The 17,112-nt window shown below is 39.2% G+C and overlaps 1 protein-coding gene across 41 annotated transcripts in view; it reads right to left on the bottom strand.

The window, feature by feature from the left end:
• The window catches only part of DMD (dystrophin), a 1,121,556-nt gene that overhangs the window by 942,579 nt on the left and 161,865 nt on the right, over positions 1-17,112 (bottom strand). For 4 of the 41 annotated variants that reach the window (XM_085549449.1, XM_085549584.1, XM_085549633.1 and 1 more), the window contains exon 1: positions 9,844-10,197. The exons of the other annotated variants lie outside the window; for them this stretch is intronic. In XM_085549449.1, coding sequence (XP_085405575.1) covers positions 9,844-9,886 — 43 coding nt within the window. In that variant the 5' untranslated portion in view covers positions 9,887-10,197. Of the gene's footprint in view, positions 1-9,843; positions 10,198-17,112 lie in introns of those variants that run through there. 41 annotated transcript variants of the gene reach the window in all.

Raw genomic sequence — 17,112 nt, 5'->3', positions numbered from 1 at the left:
AAACTGTTAGCATAGTGTGAAATCAGGTACAGCAACTCCCTGGGAATGCATTCTCCTGGCACACCACCACCAATCCCCCCCCCAAAAAAGCAAACAAACAAACAAAACAAAAATCAAAAAACAACAACAAGAAACAGAGACTTTTACTGCAGAAATACATCATTATAAGCAAACAAACATAACATATCATAATCTCTGGTGTTTATTAGGAAAATGCCTCAGGCTGTTATCCCAGAGTTTTCTGCTGTTTCTGCACGCGAAAAACATGCAGGATTTCTGAAAGCAATTTCTCATGAATGGCTGTAGTCATGGATATAGCTGTAGACCAAAAAATATCCTCCAGAGGATGCAGATTAGAATATAAAGGATTACAATACAATAACATAAAATAAAAATAGAGATTAGGGAAATTCATTTGCTGTAAAATTGAAACAGAATTTAACTTTGAAAGAGGTAGAATCCTGGAAGGAGTATATTTCCTTTCTGGGTCAAAAAATACCCTCTCTAGTACTAAAAGCCGCTACATAGAAATAGATCTTACAATTTTCTCAAGAGTCAAGACTGCAGAAGTTTTTGATTGGTTCCCAAGTGGGAGACATCCCACTAGGAGGTTTCTGAATTTCTTGGTACATTTTTAGTTTTGATTAACTTTAAAATAATCAGGAATAATCAAAAGTTAAGACTGTAACAGAAGATGATAACAAGATGAGGAAACAAATACAACAAACAATAGAACTACATCTAAAGGTTTAATCTGCAAACTTAATCACAGTTCTTCTGTTAGAGAAACTGCACTGGTGAAGTGCATTGGTTGATTGCACATCTTTGGAAGGCAAAAAACATTTTAAGGGGCTTACTTTTATTTATTTTTTAATCTTTTTTTTGTTTGTGTGTTACGTTTTGGGGTATTTTCGTCTTTTTTTTTTTTTTTAAATTCAAGATACAAGAACTACAATCTCAGTGTTTATACTTATTTAAACTAAAGGTGTGTCAGGCTTTGTAAGCATCATTGCACTCAAGAGTAAACTGCTAATGAGTCTTCAGAATAATAACCACATTTTTACAGAATACAGATTAGGCAAATGGCCAGCAAGGTGGACAGAAAAACTTTTTCAACCAACCAAACTGGACATGAGCCAGCTGTACCTTTGCAGCAAAGGCCAGCAGTGCCCTGGGTTACATTAAGCACAGCTCTGCCAGCTGGAGGAAGGTCTCTTATCCTCTGGTCAGCCCTGGTGAGATGCTTCCAGTGTTGAGAAGAGCTGGGCTGCCAAGTGCAAGAGAGACATGAGGCAACAAGGGAAGAATCATTTTGAGCTGAAATAAAACAGGCTGAAGCATCTTCCCTACAAGTAGTAGCTGAGAGAGTTGAGACTGTTCAACCTGGAGAAGAGAAGGCTCAGGGGGATCTTACCAGATTGGAAAGAGTGGAAAAGTCAGAGCCAAACTATTCTTCTTGGTGTCCACTGACAGGATAATAAACAGGCATAAACTGAAACACGGGACATTCTATTTAGACACAAAAAAAAATAACAAAACATTCCTGCAAGTGTGATCATTCCCTGGAACAGGTTGTCCAGAAAGATGGAGTCTCCATCCTCAGAGATGTTTAAAACCTGAGTTGACAGCCCTGAGCAACCTGCCCTCACTGACCTGACTCTGAGCAGGGAATTTGGACTAGACAACCTCCAGAGGGTCCTTCCAGCCTCAGCTGGGCTGTGACTGTGAAATTTTATAGGCTGAGCAATAGCTTCTGGAGGCATTCCAAGACAGCTGTAACAACTCCTAGGAGCTTCTCATCAGTGAAAAAACCTCTAAAGACTGACTTATTGCCCCAGGAATAACTGAATCCCTTGGCTACTATTTATGGCCAGGATATTTTTCACTTTCTAGATGAGAATTTCCCAAGCAAGAGTCAAAAAACCCTTGCGCATACAATTGGTAAATTCAGGGAAAAATATGTCAGGCCGTTCAAACTATGCCCTTTCTTCAGTTACAGGGAGGATTACTGGTCAAGTAAACTTATTCACATTTGTCTACAATATGTCATAAGAAAAAATGAATCAATTCAGCAGTAGCAGCAGCTGGGATGATTTGGCAAAATGACTGCTAAGTCAGCTCAAGATAGTATGCAAAACTAGCAAGTCGCCTTGGAGGAGGAAAATATTTATTTAAAGAAACAAAAGCAGTAAAGCAAAGGATATCCATAGCCCAGAGAAAAGGGAAAGTCTAAAGAAGAAATAAAGAGAGCCGAAAAAAGCATCAGTAGAAAGAGTTCGTGATCCATAATTCAGCATCTCTTCCCTAAGAAGACCGGTTTGTCCTTAGAAGACAAAATGGTGAACATGCAGTTTGTTTCAAAGCATAACATATTTCCAGTTACAGCTTTTATCTCAAACAGTTGAAGAACCGTACTGTGGTAGTCATAGTGCTAAAAATAGAAGGATTTGGGGATTGATTCTGAATATACTTGTCTTCTTTCTGACAGGGAGTAAAGAAAGACTATGTAATCTCATTTATTTTCCCAAGGCAAAAACCTGGACCAACTGACAGTTCTTGAAGTTTTTCTCAATCAGGTAGGAAATGCCACAGAGAAGGGTGATACGAAGTACAAATTCAGTGCTCTACAGAAAGTTTGAGGGGACTGATTAAAGGAACAATTAAGTAAATCAGTACCACAGAGCCAAACTGAGTCATTCAGTTGCAAGGTCACACACATCACGAAATTTAAAACAACTAAAGAAAAATATTTAAAATTCAGACTCATGATTATTTTCTACCTTGAAAAAACTTCTGTTCCCACATTCTACATGAGATAACTGCTTAATCCACCACTTATTTCATAGTATTATGTTTTCATCCTTATTCTCTTAGCGCTTTTTAATTATTAGGAAGAACAGAAAGAACAGAATCAACTCTATAACATGCTTGTCCTCTACAGACTACTATAAAAGGAATTGTTCTCATGCTGGCGAGAAAACAAGAATCCTTTTTCATGAAAAGTAACTTGGCTTCACCTTTGGTTTCCATTCAACATCCAATGCAACTGAAGCTTTCTTCTCTGTAAACAGAGCATAAGCAGAGCAAACACTTTTAATCTGGATCTTCTACATTTTTCAAGAGTGAGTAACCATCAGTCTACCAAGTATTAATAAATGGTGGCTTTAGAATTTGGTGTGAAAATATATCAATTTCTATTTTCACCATTATTTGCAGGATTTTGAAGGGCGGGGTGGGGAATAAGCCCACATGAATGGAAGCTGACAGCAAATCACATGGAATGAATTAAAAAAAAAACCAAACAACTGTTTTCTTGAAGCATAGGGCAAAATGTTAATTCCTTTTGGGCTGTATCTCTTCACAACATAAAGTTTATACTGGGTTCATTTAAATTTGTAGGACTATCTACAAATTCATAATCAGTTCATAACAGGTTAGTGCCTTCTGAATTTCTTTTCTTTTTTTTTTTTTTTTTTTTTTTTTCCCAGTCAGATTTAAGGAGTTCCTTCCAAGCTTGTTAGGATCACTGTCTGAGATCATCTCATTGTGGTCTCTGAAGCAAGGAGTGCTGCCTTCCTTCTCAGTTGCCACCCTGAACAGACATCCACATGTTTCATGATCAGCTTTGGTTTAGATAAGACAGCCTGGAAAGGCTGGGGAGACTCAAAACTTCATAAACCCAGGAACACCACAGACAGAATAGCTATACATCCAGCAGTATTTTCTCCCATACTGAGGGGATGGGCACACTTTTCAGCTATTCCCGACTTCAGCATAACTCATTTATGACTGAATGTCTCCTGGGTTCTATCAGTGTATTGACAGTGTTTACCATTCACACACTTCGTGAGGTTCACTCTTAACACCTCAGAAAAGCCTGACTATGTAATATTACCAATCTTCACATTAATAATAATAACAATAAAAGAAATGAAATTAGAAAAAAACTGATAGTTTTTCCAATGACTCAGCTAGAGCAGGGAAGCTGGAAGCTCTGTTCAGAGATAAAATAATTTATGAACAGTCTTCTACAAGGAACATGTATTTATTTATTTATTTATTTATTTATTTTTAAATGAGAGAAAAACATAATCTACTGAAATACATGTGCGTTGCAAGAGCTGGAATAGGGTTAGAAGCAGGACAGATGGACGGAAACCCTAGAGTTTTCCACAGGTCTTTTGAAGCATATGCCATCAGCTACTGGGTCAACATAGTCACGGGTCATGCTGCTGCAAGAATGTTTATTAGCGAAATGCATGAATCTTGAATCCGATTAGGTCCAGTAAGGAAATGTTCCATTTTTCCTTTCCTCTCCCTGCCCCCACCCCTTTAGTTTTTCTCCTCATCTCTTGTGACTGCAACCCATGACCTTCACAAGAAAAGGCCTGTGCTTTGATAGCAGGCTGCAAGCCCCCAAGGACCGGCACTGCTTTCTGGGAGAAAAAACTGTTGCCTTGCTCAAAATCCAATCAAAACCCTAATGTGTCAAGGAAAAAAATAAACCAAGGACATCAGTATTCCATCTCATTGTGATTTGGCTTGCCTTCAAATCACATACCCAGTATATCTGAAATAGCAGCAACGCCTCCATTAGACGAGCCTTCCAGCACTTTAATCAAAGTATCTTTCAGAATAAAGAGGCAGAAATGTCAAATTCCAATCACCCTTTAAATTCCTCCAATTCCCTGCACTACACAAAATTAAAAGCCTTACGCATGGCTAATTTCCCTTACAAGTGTGTGTGCACACAGGCACTTAGCCAAAGGTGGCGGGCGCCCATTTTAGATGTGGCAAGGCCCCAAAGGGCGAAGCGAAGCATGCAGGCCCCTGGTGGGTACCACAGACCCACAGTGACACACTGGAAGCCCTGACATCTCAAATGGGATGGCAGCCTCCACACTGTGCAGGAAACATGTATTTGGTGTCTTCCATCAGGACAGTGCCACATATCTTATCCAGTGTATGCTTCAAGGAAATACCGGCCCGACTTCTTTTTAAGATTACTTTCTCAAGCTTTACCAACAGCAAGAGAAATGATGTGGTCAAAAGAAGCAGGCAGAGAGAATTTGATGAGTCCAGCTGGAGCTCTGACTCAGATGGCTCTTGTTCTATGGGTCCCTAGGGGTTCCACAGGATCTTTTAGAAAAGGCAAAGTAAGAGAAATGGGTTCCTCATTTGCATCTTCATTTAGGTCATATCTCTACACACTGAAGAATTTCAAGCTACAGGCAGCATATATAATTCTTTGTTTATTTTGTTTTTTAAAAGGAATCTCCAAGCCATTGGTATACATCACAGAAAAATACTGCAGAAAAGAAAACCACCCTAAGGACTAGCATATTTATTTAATTTTTCTACAAGGAAACTTTCATGCCTACCATTTTTATGACTAGGCTTAATTCTAATTTATCTGTTAAGATAAATAATCTTATAAATAATCATCCTTTAAAAATATGTTTACAAAATGTGCTAACTTAATTGTTGTCATGTAACATATACTGATGTAAGTATATATTCAAAATTATAGGGACAGACTCTTTTGCTCAAATCTGACTTTCTTCTACACATGCCTGCAACATCTGCAAACAACATTTTCCCTTTAAGAATGAAGGACTGCAAGCAAATGATAAAAAATTAATTTTACAGATTTAGATTATTTAAAAAAATAAAACACAGAAAGAAAGCACCAGGAAACCTCCTTTCTTCATGTGCTAAATAAAACCCTTAGATTAAAACAGGACTTGCAATCGGAACAAAGGATGAATATGACTTTCTTAAAATTCAGACAATCTGTCCTGCAAAACACATCATTAAAATCTTTTCCAATCTGTTGCAAACGAGATACAGCAAGAAGCAAAGAGTGCAAGGCTTTGTAGTATCTGCAATGTGTACCACGAACAAAAACAAACATTTTATCTGCTCCACATGTTTTCCCAGGAAGATGAACAAGCATGTTCTCTGGTGCAGCCCAGCTGGCAAGTCTCTCTGCAAAGCCACAGTCTGCTAACCATCATTTCTTCTTTCCTCAAAGCTCAGGCTTTGATAAAGCAAAATTATTTAAAATTCCCAATGCTGTTCTACCTCCCCTCACAGTGATCCAACGTTATCACAAGTGCGTTCTCCTTGACAGCACTGTGATGCCACAGACTTCTGCTAAATTTACTGAGGTGTCCTTTCAGTGGTTAGCTATAACACAGTACAATGGTTACCCTCCTAAATGATGGTTATGCTTTTGGGTAACATTTAATTGAAAATGTATTGTGAAAACCCATAAGTCAGTCTTTTCAAATCAAGGCTGCTTGGTTCACAATCCAGTTTAATGTGATTCTGTCTATCACTAATCCATGACAAAGATAGAAGAGCTTTATCCTGTCCCTTGGATGGTCATGTAAAAAAGCTCACCCCTTTGGACAAATCTCAGGCTCAGATAATTTCACAGTATTAGTTAAGGGTTAACGTGCTTTGTGTTTGTTTCTTTTCTCAAATATTTTAAATATTTTACCTTTTCAGTTATAAATAACTGAAGTAAATTATATACTACTACATACTACTAGCAAAATAATCGAACCTTTTTCCCTAAAAAAATAAAAATTAAAAAAATGAGAAACAGCAAAAAAGTACATTTTCACATGACTTTCAGTTTCACTTACATCATGCTGCCCTATAGTGAAGTGAAGTGAAGTGAGGTCAGTAGAGATGCTGGGGACCAGGGACAAGGAGATGACTCTAGGTCTGAAAAGTCAGGACAGCATAGGCTGGGAAGAGACTTCACCAGCTGTACTTTCCTCAATCCATTCTCTGAGGAGATTTGCAGCCATCCTCTTCCCATCTCACTGAGCTATCTCCAGCTCTGGCACATCACGTGGCCCAACAGAAAGGATCTTGGCAGGATAAAGCAACTGGTGCTGACAAGCTAGCACTAACCTGGGGCATGAATGAGTGCCTTGCAACATCATTTTGAAGGTGGCATCCACTGGCCAAGCTCTCAGAGAGCATCACCTAGGTTGGCTTTCTCCCAAAGGGATGAAGCATGTGCATTCTGGGACAGCTATCAGTACACAGAAGTAAGCAGAGACATTGGAGAATTCGCTTCAGAATCACATTGCTGGCCTGATCTAAAATGCAAATCTAGATGCATCCCTGCTATAGTAACACCACAGCTGGTAAGACAGCCTTGTGGTCACTACATTTCCAGCAGGTTTCATTTCTTTTCTGCGCTGTCCCTGGTTTGATTATTAATTCTATTTTCAGTCACCACTTTTTGCAAATCCAAGCAGAAAAAGAGGATGCCTGTGTGAAGAGTTTGGCTCAATTTCAAAGTAAGGACACAAAAAGAGGCTTGTATCTGCCAGAGAGAGAATTATTGCATACAATACTGAATACCCCAGGGATGGTGGCTTCTCAGATAAAGTTTACAGTAATCTCATCTTAATTAAAACCAAATGAAATTGATGATATCTCATTTCCCTGCCAATTTATTATTTGGGGGTCACTGTCAACAAACCTGCAGAAAAAACGGCTTCAAGCATTCTCCGCTCTAACTCAGGCTGAACTACACAGTTAATGGAAGGGCTCAAGAAAGAAATGAAGCTCAAGGTGGTGAATATCTTTCTGAAAGGCCATTCTTATCAGAAGTAAGAGGAAGCTGGAGACAAAGAACCTTTACTGCTGCAATGTGGAGAAAGAGAGGAGAAAAGGGCAGAGGCAGACAGAGTTTGAGAGAAGACTTTAAAAAAAAAGAAAGGATGGATTTTAAAAAGCAAAGCTGAGGTATGAGTGACTGCTCTCAGCTCTAAGAGCAAGAAGTTTTTGTCCAATGCAAAAAAAAAGAAGCAAATCAAGCATACGGAACAGGTGGGAGACGTTTCCCATCCTAAGTTAAAGGCTATGGGAAAATTTGAGAGGATTATTTTGGACACACTTGTGATGCAGTGCAGATAAGGGCTTTCCTTTTTTAATTGAAATGCTACTATAAAAAACCTTCACAACATGATACCAAATTATATTGAGAAAAATGTCTTGCCCTTTAAAAGAGTCAGGATACAGGTGAGGAAATCTATTCAACTAAATAATTCCCAAGAAGCGCCAGGACAGCTCCCTTTCATTTTAGATACAAATGTAGTTATGTGACATGATTTAGCAAGTGATTTAATGGCTCTTGTCATGAATGCTATTCATCTGCTAGATGCAAATCTAGTTTGCTATTCATATTTTTCAAAAGCTCTAACGCAGCTATTTTTTTTTTCTTTCTTTCACCTACTACATCTTTTGAGTGCAATTATAACTTCTGTGCAAAGCAGCAAAGATCTTTCAGCCTTACTTAGTGAGCACCCACCCAGTTTCCTTTGCTGCTCCCTCTCCTCCTTGAGGTTGAGCAGTTGGGCTGATATGACTGTCCTAGAGAAAGATTTGATGGAAAAAGGAAGGTAACAAATTCCTCTCAAAAGAGGACAGGTGAAAAGTCTGGGCACCATGTAGTTGGTTCTAGAGTATGCTCTCTTGCCCATAGGGAGTAAAATTCCATAAGAAATTCCCATAACACTGCTTACCCTCAAGCCTACTTTGAGAGTACTGGGTATTTTCAGAAGTCACCTGCCTCATTATTTAATAGATGGTTATTCTGAACTCATAATTCTATCCCTTCTTGAACTGTCAGAGTACGTCCAACAAGAAAAGAGTCCTACTACTGCTGAGCCTCTCCTAGAACAAAACTGACTTAAATCTTATTTACAGCAATTCACACCAAGAAAATGTAATTTGATTTCATCCTGAAAAAGGGAACAGAAACTATAGCATAAGACCATTCCTGCACCTTTGCATTTTCTGTTTTCAGCTTCAAAGACACAAAATCTACTGCTATTTTCAGGAAGCTTCATAAGAAGGGAGGGGACATACAGCTTGTCATACACTATGAGGGAAAATGACAGTGCATACATATTCCTTGGCCTCAGAAAAATAAAAGAAAAGCAGGAATTCTATTACTACCTTGAAAGTGGAAGAGCAAAAATAGATTATAAAGCAGAGGGTGGAGACTGCAGGTTAAGTCTGGAGAGTATTGACAGTTTGGATTTTTTTCAGCACAATCTGTTTTGGGGAGCCTGGACTGGGGAAGGAGAAGAAAGATAGCCTAGACGTGTGGTAGATGGATTTGAAAACCCTCTCTCGTTCTTTTACTATTGGCTCTCTTCACTCTCTTTACTCCCAGCTCCCTCATTTTTTCTCTTGATACACTTTTGTTCTCTAAATACACATAAAGGATAGCTTTAAACTAAGAAACAAGCACATGTCTGGAAAACATGCCTGCTCTTTTCTGGGAAGTGCATGGGAGAGCCCAGCTGCCACCCCCTCTCTCGGCTGCCACCAGACAACTCGGTGACAAGAGAGATCCTTTACAGCCTAAGTTAGCATGAGGCAGGGAAATGGCGTATGACATTAAAGTTCAAAGCAGCTGATTACACCTCTGATGTGTTGCCAGACTGTTAAACCCAATGACACTATCTTTTTTTCTTTCTTTCTTTTTTCAGCTATATTGATCTGTTTTCTCAGTCGTTTTTCTTAACTTCACTCTTCAACAAGTGGAAAACCTCAGGAAGAAATGTATTATTTGTATTCTGAGGAGAGCTGAGTACTATTTCTGGAATACTTCTTTTATATATAATGAACAGGATTTATCCCCATACAGAGACCAGAACATTCTCTTTATTTCCCCCCTCCCAGTGCTCTCCTTTAGGCTCTGGAAGTAAACATTTAAAAATGCATGCTGTTAGTGGGTTGCGTAGGACTATGCCTCTCTGTCAGAGCGAACACTGTGATCAATCACATCGGGCTGTTCATACTTACAGTCATCTTCCACTTCCTCATACCAAAGCACGTGAGCAGACATGAAATTTCTCCACAAAACAGAGGAAAAGAAAATAACAGTGAAACGTTTCTTGGCAAAGTATATTCCCACTTTGCTGCTTCAGTCGCTTTCAAATGAGGCTCGTCCCTGCAGATTGACAGCTCTGTGTGTTCCCACCTTAAACCCCGGTAAGTTCGCAGGGCAGCACACAGCAGGAGCCCCGGTGGGATGGAGCCGGCAGGATCTGCGCTGGGCAGGGCGAGCCGGGGATCCTTGCTGCCACCCAGCCGGCACAGTAACTCGTGCCCTGCTCTTTGGAGGCCCCTACATGTTTCAAATTCCAGGACTTGCGCAGAAGCAATGCTCAGTGCTTCCTTCAAAACGAAGTTGATTTCCCATAATAGGACAGCCCATGCACTCTACATATAAGGCTCTGCTTCTAGGGTGGCATGTGTAGTGGATTTAAATTAAGTGTTGTGGGTTTGCAAAGAGTGTTTAATGCAGCAGAGTGGAGTGAAGATATTTCTTTTGTCCAACTGCCTTTAGTCTCCTGTGTAGGAGATCTCCCTCTCCATAGCCAATGATCCACTGCCCATCCCCAGACAGAAGCCTCCCTGTTTAGGAGAGGAGCAGCAGCTCTCTGGTGTTCAGTCACTCCGTCCAAGCCCAGACTTCTGGGATTCCAACCACTCTGCTAAGCAGAGGAAGAAATAAAAAAATAAAAATTAAAAATTAAAAAACGAAAGAAAGAAAGAAAATAATTCTGTTCCCAAACTGTGTAAATACAAACACAGGTTGCGATAAGTCTGTACCAGCTTGGAGAGAAGAGAAACTATTGACTTACATTTGACCTTTCCACTCCCAACAAAACCATGCAGTACTGCTGCTAGACACAGCCTAGGAATAAGTTGCAGAAGAAACAAGGAGTGCACAGAAACATTCCTTAACTCCCAAACCTCCAAAGCTGCATATCCCAAGCAGGCGAAACCTGGGCTCGCCCTTTCTTCTTCATCAGCCCAAGGCCTCCTTAGTTTCTACGGGAAAGGAAAACAGGCATCCACAATAATACTTTAGAACTGGACTGCAGCTCCTCAACGCAAGCCCAGACTTTTATATGGCTACTTTCTAGAATATATATACTTCATAACACACATATGGCCATAAGGAATCATTATTAATTCAGTGCTTCATTTGAAAAGTCATTTGAAAGAACACTCACTTTGCTCATTATTCTTTACAGAATCATCTTAAAAAAAAATAACCAATATGCTACTCTGCTGTCAAGCCTGAAGAGTCCTAATGGTGATTACATACTTGTAAGTAAAATCCCGGATTATACAGAAAAAAATAAACATAAAAATGAACTGCATAATATACCTTTATGGCCACTGGTATTTTCCACATCGGTAGTCAAATTAATACCCTGGAGAACCTGGATGTACAGTACATGCCAGCAGACTCCTAAGGATTAATTTGCAGTCCACAGGAACTGCAAGTCATGAACTGATGTAGAAAATAATCTGGAGCGAAACAGAGCACTCTGTGACAGCAGCAGCATTTTGATTATTTGAGGGAGAAGTGAACCAAGCAAACTGAAACTGCCTATTGTGCAAAAGTTCTTCAAAATATTCACAGTCACCCTTGATAACACATACTGATAATAATTGAGGCCCAGGAACGTATGCACTTGACCAAAAGCAAAAGCCATCTCGAGAGTAGATCCCTAGTACTGGAATTGTGATCCTTCTGACTCCTATCCAATTCAGTCTTCCAAGGTGACAAATTTTCTATTCAAAACTTTTCAGGTACCTAAAGTATGACTAGAGGGCCTTATCCTTGACAGAGCTCTGCAGTCTGCCTCATACTTTATTCCAGTCATGGCCCACTGAATTCACACGGAGTATTCATCTTCTCTGATGCAATATTTGAGACCACCAGAGAACCTCAGACCAGGCTCTGCAGGAAATATTACTTGATACTTTCTTCTAAAACATAGCTCAAATAAGTGGCTGGTGACAATATATACAATAGCTGGCATACCAAACAATCCTTCACGTGCAGGAAACACATTTTTGCTACCTTCTTCTTGCAGGGAGTATACAGCACCTTGAGAGAGCCCCAGGTGATCAGAGAGGCAGAGAGGTGCAGAAATATTCAGCCCAGAAATATTCCCCACCTGCTACCAAAACTTCATCACTCAATGGGAAAAAATTCAAGAACTGTTGGACCGCAGTATTGTTTGGGTATAGCAAAAATCAGTATTCAAACCTGTGTTGTTTTTTTTTTCAGCTATGCTTTCTGGTTTGTTTGGTTTTTTTGTTTGTTTGGTATGTTTTTTTGTTTGTTGTTGTTTGTTTTGGTTTTTTTTGTTTATTTGTTTTTCAGGAGAGGGTGGTTTTTTTGAGAGAGAGGTTGAGAAGCTTTTAAAAATTAAAGACTACTTTCAGCACTGGTTTCAACACAGAAACTTCAACTCTACTGAACAGGTGTTTGATATGCATCTGCCAGTCCCCGCTGGCCAACACAGCATACATTTATAATGCATGTATAACCTGGAACTGAGTTCATGATTTTGACACACCAACTTTCTTTTAATATAGTTGCTGTTGGTGTTGTTTTCTTTTGCTTGAACTCGTATTAAAAACTTGAACTGTCTTCAAAAATAGAAAGCAAGCCACAGCCCCGCTGTAGATCTCTGTCAGATAATTTCTCTATGCCCAATCAATGCCAGGATCAGAGGCTGCCTGTCGTGCCATTCCTTCTATTATGGCACTGTAAGGTGCAGGCTCTGACCAGCAGCACTACTGCTGAGTGCTCTGAGATTGCAGTGCCTGGGCTACAGCTGTGGGGAAAGGAGCCTGGAAGCCACAGAGAGGGTGGGCAATCTAGAAAATCTGGAAGAATAAAGAGGCATATTTTTTAAAAAAATTAAAGAAATAATAAAAATAAAAAACAGCTGCAGTTCTATTTTAATGCTGTCTTCCTCTTTCAGTAATGGGTTAAATGAATCATCTGCTCTGCAGTAATGATTAGGGTGATTTTCTGCTGTTCATTAACACTTAGAGAAGCTGTTTATTTTGCTGCTTGAGAAGTCCTTTCAAAACCCACGTGTTGATAAAGTAAAAAATAATTCCTTTCTAATAGCAAAAGCATGACAGGAATGCAAAACTGGAGACAATTCAGAAGAACCCAGTAACAATTTGAAAACAAAGCCTAACAATAAACTGCCTGACCGGGGACTATTTAGGAGGATGGATTCAGTAGACATTGGATAAAATGGGAAATTTTGGGTTTGATTCAAGAAATATTAAGATATTACAGTCGTTGGAATAAATTATATGGGAGGACAGGTCCCCAGTTAGACATAAATAAATCAAATAAGAAGTTGATGTTAATGGCCTCCGATTAACTGATCTTCTATCTCAGTGCAATTTAGTATAATATAAATGCAAAAACAAAAACAAAAAAAGAAAATCCACATCACAGTCTCATTTATATCATCTAACTACATTTCCTTTTCTGTTAAGAGATAAAACAAGAAAATAACAAATAGGTACCATGCCACATGGAACTGATTTACAAATCTCTTATGACTTTTCAGACATCCCACCAGCAAATGTTGTCTGCCAATTCAACATCAGGCACAGTGCTTACAGCATAAATCTAAGACATGATATTTTCATTATAATTCCAGAAAACATTTCAACCTTTATTCTATCATGTTTTTAAATCCTTGCCAAAGCTGACCTAAAAAAAAAAAAAAAAAAAGTAATACAAGACTGTCACTCAGATCAACCATTAAGCTCACAACACAGTCTCTTCTGTGCTCTTGCCAGTATTTGCAAATCTATCACATCAGTCTGTGTGGGAAGTGCTTAGCTCTAGGGACTATGGGACTGATGCAAAGGGAGAAGTGGGATGGGAATCTTTTAAGCACTAATGCACAGCGTGTGGTTTTGCCCTGGTGGTATATTGGCTCTGAGTATTTTTATCATTCACTTCCTGTCATGAAAAAATACCACTTGCATGTCAACAACAGAGAGAAAAAAAAATCAACAGCTTTATCACAACAGAAATAAACACGGAACTTCTGATTTCCCTATGAAAACAGCAAGAAAAAAAAGAAAAACGAAAATCTTCCTAACATGAGTAACCAAAGCAGAATTTCTTACTTTCATTTCTCTGCCTATTTTTACTTCAAAAAGAAATATACTGTAGAGTTTGTTAGTACAGGTTGCAGTGTTTTTCTTTTCTCCATATGCTTATTTGATCTGTAGACCAGAAAGTAAAAGACAAAAAATCCTTTGCTCTAAATTCTGAAGGAAGTAGTAAGTTTTGTTTTTTAGATTAGCAGACATTAACTAATTTAATACCTGAAATTTTGTAATCAGTATAACAAGGAAGGCAAAGGCCTCTCATATGCAAGTGGTTGTTAAAAAACACACACTTTTTAAGTCAATATAGTTCTATTTCATACAACACTTCTGCTTGAAGCAATACTTTAACATATGAACCAGCATACTATTCCACTACTGTGTCTGTTTTCTCTCCAATCTATCTCATTCATGCCATAAAGCTGCGGAATATGGTTTACCTCCATTCTGGAGAACATCTAGCAAAAAAAAAAAAAAAAAGACAAAAAAGAAGGCTGGACACATTTCTTACTAGTTTAACAAAAGCAATATTCAGGAAAACAGTAGTAATCATCCTCTTTTGGAAAGCTTCAACTAAAGTTATTCTATGATTCTATCACTCTAAAAACCAAATAGTACTTTTAATTTATGGGAAGTCTCTTCAAGGCCAGGTCCCAAGCAGATTTAGCATGGCTGGATTTGCTGCCTCTATTTTCCCCACACGGAATGCTTTTGCTGTGTAGATCTTTATTCTCAATCTGACATGCAGAAACTTCTACCACAGCAGAAGTGAAATCAATCTAAAAAGAAGCCAGTTGGATCAGAGTACTCATGAGATGCACTGAATCCTTGAAAGGAAAATGTAAGAAAGGACAGTGAATTATATATAAGAACTAATATTTAGAGTATAAAGAGAAGAAGGAGGGTTGAATTACTAATATATACATGGTTGGAGTTGAAGTAATAAAGAAACAGAATTACTCAGTTATGCTACAAAAAAATCTGGTATTTATCTCTCCAGAGAGGCTCAAATGATCAGAAAGGAGAACAACTTATAACTAATATCCCTTTTTTCTAGAAGTGTTAAGTGTACCCAAACACTAAAAGCATTCAACATAATCTACAGTTAGGATCCTCCTTCAGAGTATTTGACAGCCTAAATTGGGCCCCTGCCTCAGACTGCTCTCTGAGGGAGTGAGCTTGGCTATGGCTTTCCATGAGCTTTTTTGGCCCACTTAAGGTTGGCTGTCCAAATCATGAGAAAACAAGATAAGGTTTGCCCGTGTTCAGCCTGTTCTCTCAAAATCAACAAGAAGAAACTCAAGGCACAGAGACTAAAGGTGCACATCACACCATGTCCCCTAGCTTAGCTGAAAACTTTTCAGTAAAGTTATATTTTCAGAGTAGCTCCAAAATTTACCGAACCACAGAATACTCTGCGTTGGAATGGACCAAACTTGATGAAAGGATCATCAAGTCCAACTCCTGGCTAATAATGACTATTACTGTTATCACATGTAAATAGCAAAACACTAACTTTTTTGCACACACTCACATGGATGATGAAGAAAGAGTGCACACACATAAACAAGTGCTGGTGATACTAAAATACATAGGTGGCCAAGAAGGCCAACAGCATTCTGGCCTGTATAAGAAACAGTGTGGCCAGCAGGAGCAGAGAGGTAATCATCCCTCTGTACTCAGCTCTGGTGAGGCTGAATCTTGAGAACTGTGTTCAGTTTTGGGCTCCTCACTACAGGAAAGACACTGAGACCCTGGAACATATCCAGAGAAGGGCAATGAAACTGGTGAGGAGTCTGGAGCACAAGTCATATGAGGAGAGGCTGAGGGAGATGGGATTGTTTAGTCTGGAGAAGAGGAGGCTTAGGGAAGACCTCATCATACTCTACAACTTCCTGAAAGGAGGTTGTGATGAGGAGGGGCTTGGCCTCTTCTCCCAGGCAACAAACAGGACCCAAGCAAATGGGCACAAGTTGTACCAGAAGAAGTTTAGACTAGACATAAGAAGGAACTTTGATTTCTCTCAGAGTGGTCAGGTACTGGAATGGCTGCCTAGGGAGGTGGTTGAGTGTTTAAGAGGCATCTGGATGAGTAGCTACAAGAGATGGTTTAATGGTTTGTTGTAGCAGTGGTAATGGGAGGATGGTTGGACTACATGATCTTGTAGGTCCTTCCCAACCTTGTCATTCTGTTATTCTATGATTCTGTGATATGTGCAATTTATCTTTTATGAGAAGACAATTCAACAAAGCTGAAAACAATTACAAGCCCTAACCAGTAAGAAGAAAGAACTGAAGCAAAAAAACATGAACAACGATTAGAAGATGTTTGAAAACATTGTCTAGGCACCTATCTGACATTATTAAACAAGAAATTCCTCTACTTAAAAACAAATTGCAAACAAAACCAAATATAACCAAATTTAGTCCAGAAGGGAAACAGTTGCTACCAATAATAATAATAATAATAATTTAAAAAAAAATAATTAAAAAAAAAGCAAATACTTGTGTGCCCCGGTGGCGCAGTGGTTAAAGACGCCGCCTTGCAACACTGGGGCCCGGAGTTCGAATCCCCCCTGTGGCGCAAGTGGTAGAAGTGCCGCTCTGCTACACAGAGGCTCGAATTCCGGGGGCTGGACTCGATGATCTCTAAGGTCCCTTCCAACCCGCACGAAACTATGAAACTATGAAACTATGAAACTTTTCAGGAAAAGAGCATAAAATTCCGAGCTGATTGCAAAAAATATCAATAAAAACTGAGAGTTAATTGTGAACCAGAGTCAGCAATCCATACATAGGAGACAGAGAGACAGAGAATCAGAGAATCCACCTAGGTCTGCAGGCAAGCTGTATCAGCTCTGCTAAAAACAACTCAAGGTCACTTTGCATAGCAAATGTGTTTGCTGCTAACATAAACACAGATTTCTGTAGGGAAACACAACTCAAACTCCAGCTGCCTAAGTAGTACTCCTGTCACCTCATCATGTACTCCCTGAGTTCCAGTCAGTGTTTCAGCTGTGGCCAATTCTGACACTACACCATGAAAGCCTTAGACAAATTAGAGAGCATTTAGCATCACAGATATTCAAGCAGTCAAGCTTTCTTTGTAAAGAAA

The sequence above is a fragment of the Coturnix japonica genome, chromosome 1, assembly GCF_054131305.1.
Source record: "Coturnix japonica strain WE chromosome 1, WE-NBRP24, whole genome shotgun sequence".
In the NCBI taxonomy this organism is placed as follows: domain Eukaryota; kingdom Metazoa; phylum Chordata; class Aves; order Galliformes; family Phasianidae; genus Coturnix; species Coturnix japonica.
Note: the sequence above shows the minus strand (reverse complement) of the source record. Positions and strands in the feature narration are given on the sequence as shown.